At 32.5% G+C, this 6886-nt stretch overlaps 2 protein-coding genes across 2 annotated transcripts in view; both read left to right on the top strand.

The window, feature by feature from the left end:
• Window positions 1-435: 435 nt before the first annotated feature.
• LOAG_07786 (hypothetical protein) lies at window positions 436-2327 on the top strand (the record flags this gene model as incomplete). The annotated part of the gene is made up of 4 exons (XM_003143319.1): window positions 436-679; window positions 1644-1741; window positions 1900-2023; window positions 2137-2327. The coding sequence occupies 4 exons, from the start codon at window positions 436-438 to the stop codon at window positions 2325-2327; spliced, it is 657 nt and encodes a 218-aa protein (XP_003143367.1).
• A 2166-nt stretch (window positions 2328-4493) lies between these two features.
• LOAG_18272 (hypothetical protein) overlaps window positions 4494-6886 on the top strand; it is a gene marked incomplete at its 5' end in the record, with an annotated part of 15802 nt that continues 13409 nt past the window's right edge. The window contains 3 exons of the mRNA XM_020450935.1: window positions 4494-4542; window positions 5523-5647; window positions 6272-6370. Of these exons, the coding sequence (XP_020305334.1) occupies window positions 4494-4542; window positions 5523-5647; window positions 6272-6370 (273 nt within the window). The remainder of the gene's footprint in view (window positions 4543-5522; window positions 5648-6271; window positions 6371-6886) is intronic.

Genomic DNA, 6886 nt, shown 5'->3' with positions numbered 1-6886 from the left:
AGAAAAAATCGCTTCATACTTGTCGGAAGTCAGATGTTAACAGATAATTTAAACAACATTATTCAGTAAGTATTACAATCTTCCCGACAAATATCACTTACGCGAGCACGTAAAATGAACGTTTGCTTAGCAAATAATATTATATTAATTACAAAATTTCATTGTTATTTCATGCTAAAACATTTGTTGTTTTAAAATTTGAGAATTATTAAATTTGTGAAATTCAATTAATTTGTATTGCTGGTTCAGTCTGAATTTTGATGATTCAAATGCTAATTATTTCTAATTGTTGATTTTTGAATTCTAATCTTTTCTGTTTCACCAACTTTTTCTTTCAATCGAGAAATTAAATAACAATATATTGATGTTAATAATAACTTCGTTTGATTATGCTAGTGAAATTGAATTGCTTTATCTTGAAATGGATATTCTTAAATGATTTCAGAATATCCGGAATATGCAGAAGGTTTAATAGGTGCGTTATTCGGATTATTTTTTATACGACATCATGGTTACATCAATAATGATTCAATCGGAATGTATGGTGGTAAGATGGTATGGTATGATGGAACTCCAGCTATGACGGATTTTAGCTTATTTTACGATCATTCATTCAATCCACGTGTAAATAAGTCTAACTGCTATCGTTTTATGACATGGGCTATTGAAAACAATGATTGTAAGTGAAATTTCAAATTGAAATTCTATCATTCTAATAGAAGAGGAAGAAGTACAAATATGAATTTTCTTTAACTTTCGCTATCAGAAAATATCAGAAAAAAAGGCTCAATAAAGCTAATGAACATGAATTACTGAATAGAAAGTTTTTTTTTTCCCGAAAACTTACAAGAGATTATGGAATAATATTTTTATACTTCCAATAACATGACAATATTTAGAATATGTAATCGAAATCATTCATCATAATGATAAAGCAATATTCCTTTTCCTAATTTACTTTTTTTTTTTTTAAATGAATGGAATTTTTATGCAGTTGAATATTGCCATCTGTCCTTATTGAATTTGTCTAATTCTAAAATTACTTTATTATATGAAAGGATCAAAATCATCTATGAGGACTAAAATTAATAAATAATTTTTAGTTAAAATTGTGGCATTCGAATGCAATCAAAAAGTCACAATCTATCATTATTTGATTGGATTCAGCTATTTAATTGTAATCTTTTCAGCTTAAATTTTCAGAATTTTTAATTTTGAATTGAAATAAAATTCTCCACTTACATATAAAATTTCTCCCAGTTCTTTTTCTTTTGTTTTTTTTCGCATCAAACTTATCAGCACTTGTCAACAATTTTGAGGATTTACCAGAAAAAACTATAAAGCATGAATATGACTGGGACCCAAAAATAAAACTGGTAATGGATAAAGATCTAAGTGAGTTTGCTTAATCTTATCTGCTCAAGATTCATTCATCCTAATCAGTAATAACTAATTCGAGTGCTGCTAACCTGATTACTGAAGTATTAATAGTACAGAATCAATTTGCGCCGATTTCTTTTATAAATATTTTTCCTTCATACGTTTGATTCTTTCTGGATTATTTGATTCACTCTTTGTATTATCCTTAGCTTTCTCGAATATCTCGGTGTAAAACTGGTGTCTAAATTTATCAAATAATTTAGGCTACCCCAAAAGATGTGCACTTGGCGATCATGGATGGAAAGGAGATGATGATGAAGTTCATTGTTTTTCCATTGTGTACAAAATGTCGAACCATACGGTATTTGAAAATTTAAACAATATTAACTGAATAACTGAATTAAATTTGATATTGTAACTTATTTTTTGTACTACAAATGAAAACCTTGGGAATCTGATCATAATATGTTGCTAAAAGAGAAAGGAAAGAACTTATTTCTACAATATTTATCTTTTTAGGAACAACTCTATTCAATCGACGATTCAATATGTCGCATTCAGCGACAGCGGAAACGTATCGCAATGTATCCAGCGGTATTTCGGGGAAAAGATGAATATGAATTCATTGTGGGAAAACTCCAAGGTTAACATTTTATAATGTCAGTGCAAACTAGTAGATTCTATCATATTACAAAATTCCTAAACTTTTCAAACTTCTCTGCATATCTATAGATAGTGGCATTTGTTTATTTCCAGATGATCTTCAAATAGATCAGCCGATGTTTTATCGATATCATTTCGTTCTGTTTGGTTTATGGTATTTCCGTGGAGCTGGTTATCGCTGGAGTGATTTCTCGCAAAATTCCAATTTCGAATTTATCGATCCCAATTTCAATCCTCAATTAAACACATCACAATGCTATCGATTCTTAGCTGTTCCATGTTGACTAAAATTTATTTTCAACTGAAATTAGCAGATCCTGTTTTATGCAAAATTTCTAAACTTCTGAACTTTTCGGCGTAGTCATATTTTACCCCTTGTAATTTCGAAAATCTATTTTCTACATCCCAACCTTCCAATCACTTTTTTTTTGAAAACCAAATCAATACAAAGTGAGAGAAGTTCTCGATTCCTCCCTCGAAGAACTCAAAATTAACCAATTATTTTCAAAAGAATGAAAATTTCCAGTTGGCGTAAAATATGCAGTACCGGTGGAATGCTTCAAGCAGCTTAATATTCTTTCAGCTCTATGCATGTACAAATCGGTAAGGTTACAGTAACAGCAAATAACTTACAACTCGCTGTATTTTAATAAAATACGAAGTGAAATTTTCAAGTGAATAACTGCTTAACTGATTAATGGAAAGAATAGTTCACGTAACATGTCTAATTTTCCGGTATTAAAGTACTATAATGAATGTCAAAATGACTAATATGCCTACTATCACTATTATTAATTATACCTGCATATTTCAGGATCAGTATCATCCTGAACCTCGTTTACCTAAGATAATCTTTGATGATGAAGGTGACACTCCCTCATATACCGTCATTATCAATTTTTTTAAAAAAAAAAACTTTCCCAACATTGCATTTATTATTTTCGCCGTTTAATAAATTTGTCCTTTTCTTTTTACTCAGTTTCTAATCAAACAGAATTTCGAATTTGCTATCTTTTTCCACACTTTTCCAGATAATGGATTTATTGTTGAGTTCATGAATTCGAGTCTGTTGGCAGAATCACTTGGTAAAGGAAAAGGTGTCTGACTACCTTCTCCAAAATAATTGCTATTATTTCATGTCTAATTTAGAATTTATACGTAAAACCTGCTATACTGAGTCTAATTTGTATCCAAATCTGTCGTGTCTATGCTCAATACTTAGTCTATACACAATTCATGACCACGGTTCATACCCATAATTAATCCAGGTTTTGCAGTCCCCGAGCACCTGTTTTTCGGTATTAGGTGGTAAAAAACTATCCATTTCCAGAGAATCAAAAACGATGGAGAAGTATGGTACCAATCTTACTATTTATCACGTGTTTCCTTCCCTGGATTCAGCATGTTATTCCTTCTTCAACATATGCTTTCGGTACATAAACAGTACGATGAAATATGGGAAGGAAAGAAAGAAGCAACAATTAATAGAAAATATACTTCCTATACAGAATATGAAAGCAACTATTTTTGTACTCATTCCTCCTATATTTATGCTTATTCCAAAAAGTAATTATGGCGTAATTTTGGAATAAAATTAGATTATGGGCTGTTCATTATCGTATTCTATTCAATCCCCAACATTACTCATGACCACTCGATGTCATTATGATGCCCAAAATATTTCCCACATGCTGTACCTTTTAAGTTTTCGCCACGCAACCGCAATTCCACATATGCGCTCAACTAACATATAAGCGATATATTTTCGAAAATGAATCATTTTACGTGTCTCCCTATCATTTCACAAATGCATTTGGTGCCGTGTTAAACAATATAATTAGCAAACCATTCTTTCAGATTTCAGTAAAGCACTTTCGTTCAGCTAGCGTGGAAGAGTCGTTAATTGGGCAATCCGTACATTCGGGTTCCTGTCACATAACACGTGACTTCTGTCTACTGGATAAACTGTGTCATCCGTTGCAATCACTATCTACACGGAGTAACGCGACGTACACGTCAGCAAACCCCGGTCTTCACCGATTCAAAATTCTGCACACCGTATGCTTAAAGAAAGTAACGAAAAATAGAGCGCTGCAACGGTGAAAAGTTCGCCTATCAGCCATAATTTTCGGTGAATGTGTTGCGTTCAGCGGGCGTAGCGTTCGATTGTAACCGTTGGTCAGACGGTCAGTACTTTCAGGTTTGGTTTGGTTTGAGATAACCTTAGAGGTGGCGTTGATGCATCTGACACTCGAAAATGAAAATTCAGGGAGGATTGCGTATGCAATTGAAAAATACCTTTCTAGAATCAGAAACCAAAAATTATCTTGTGATTCTTTCATCCTGACGTGATTTCCCACAGTACTACTTTAAAACAGCAGCTATATCGAATGTTCATCACACGATATCAAGTGATCGATTAACTATATTCATCAGTTTTTTCAGAACATATGTCAACACCAGTTGTCGACCTTTCGGGGAAAGTCGCTCTTATCACGGGTAAGTTACCGTGAGAAGTAAATTGGAAAAATCAGAGTATAGCTTACTTTCTAAATCCAACTACTGTCTTAGTTAATCATGGAATCAAAGTCCACTGCCAACCAGTTATGATCGAATCTGTTATTATGACTGAAAAACACGGTAAAACATGAAGCGGAAGGGTAATGAGACTGAATGTTAGGGGGAAGAAAGTGGACTGAATTTTATCGACTGTTGAGTTTAAAGTTCGTGAAATTATTATTATTATTGTTTTTTTGGATCGCGACTTTTTTGATCAAAGTTCGTTCCTTGGGGTTCGGCACACGGTGGATATGAAGTCTTATGTAATGGACGTATGACTGTACCCCACATTGTTGCGTGTTGAAAATGAGTTCAGGATAATTTATAATATTATCTTACATTAGTTATTTTCAGATGTTAAAGGTATATCATATGTTGAGCAACATTTTTAACTGCTTATTGTTCGTTTCATAATTAACTTGTCATTTAAATTAATTAAGACAGCAAGTGATGTCGCAAATATTTCTAAGCAGTAGTAATTAATGTTATCGGTACTGTTGGTTGATGAAAAGTAATTTTGGAAGTACTTTTAAATAATCAAAAGTAGTGTTATAAATATCACCAGATAACGCCATGGTTATGGCCATGACTAGATATCAGTAGTTTGGATCGAAGACGAAAGGAATATGAAGCCAGGAAGTTAGCAGAGATTTCTGTATATGCTTTTTGGTGTGAAAGAAATGGATTAAAGTTTTCGCTGCAAAATTAAATCCATTTCGTGAAGCATATGTTATGGACAATTTTTATTTGAAATTCCACTGTAATATTGAAGAGAATGTAGCAAGCGCAAAGTATTGCTGCATTTCTTGCTGTCAGCACCGTTTTAATTTTGCCCAGTCCCACCACTTCTATTCGTTCATTTTTTTCTTTTTTGGACTTCAGGACCTTTGAATTAATTAATTGATTTTACGCAAATTAAGGAGCTACATCAGGTATTGGATATTCGACAGCACATCTTTTTCATCAGCTTGGCGCTACACTTGTTATAACCGGAAGAAATACTGAGCGATTGAAAACGCTTGAAGAACAGTTACAAAATGGAAAGGTTATTTATTGTTAGCTTTACTAAGAATGCTAAGAATTATCACGAATTATAACAACCGTCCGCATCATAAAATAAGTGTTAAATGTACGGATCACATCGGTAAAGTAGAAAAAAAAAGAAAAAAAGGAAAAAACGATGATTGGATTCATTAATTTGCATAATTAACTAATTAAAATAAGCCATTGTATGGAGAAGTAAAAAGATCCATAAAATTGAAAAAAGAAGTAAAAACGAGAAGTAATAATGTAATGAGTAAAGTGGAACAGTGCTGTAAGTTCTATTTAAATGTTCTCGGGAATCATGTAGTTAGTGATGCCTACTCAGCTGCAACGTAAATGGTTTGTGTATCGTAAACGTTTTTTAAATTACGTAAGCGACACGGTGTATTCCGTTTAATCCACTCGCTGCAGAAATCTCACGATCTTAAATTTTCAACCTTGCTTTTGTATCCCTACCCTAAAGTTCTTGAGAATATTATTAATTACTAGCTTTTCCTGACCCTTCTTTCTTTTACTGTGAATAATGAAATTTCATCCATTTATATTGAATAAAAGACTGCACTAGGATAAGCCAGCAAGAGCACTGATTGAAATATTATTGTGAGAATTAATTGCTCAGTTCTAGGGTCAAGTTCTGGCTATCGCTGCAGATCTTACGAAGGAAGAAGAAATCCGAGGCCTCGCCAAAACGGCCATCAACAATTTTCATACCCTGGATATTTTGGTAATAATCTACCTTGATCAGTTACGTTAAAAAGAAAAATTTCAACTTATTTGGTTGGGTAATTTTAGGTCAGTAAAACTTTATAAAATGGTAAAACTTTATAAAAATAAAAAAAGTGAAATTATTACAGATAGAACTATTAACTATTATAATTAAGTTGATATGATATTCTTAGGATAGACAACATATGCTAAACAAAGTACATGAGTGGATTTGTGGATCATGGTTGGTATACCGTTTTCTTCTCCCTTAACAACAATCGTTTTCCATTTGTCGTTTTCTCACTTGATTAAGAAATCATTTTTCACTTGATTAGACCGTCAAATTGAGACTTCAGGTGAGTGGAGAGAGGCCTTTTTGTCTGCTACATTAGAGATGTGCGAGACAGGGAATGTTATTTCAGATTCGACTTATAACTTAAAATTAATCACAGAGACTAACGTTTTACTTCCTGCTTAAAATCTCTAATTTTCAGCATTTGAAGAGAAATATTAATTTGGGGAATTTGAAGTTTTG

The sequence above is a fragment of the Loa loa genome (genome assembly GCF_000183805.2).
Source record: "Loa loa unplaced genomic scaffold supercont3.244, whole genome shotgun sequence".
Taxonomy (NCBI): Eukaryota; Metazoa; Nematoda; class Chromadorea; order Rhabditida; family Onchocercidae; genus Loa; species Loa loa.
Note: the sequence above shows the minus strand (reverse complement) of the source record. Positions and strands in the feature narration are given on the sequence as shown.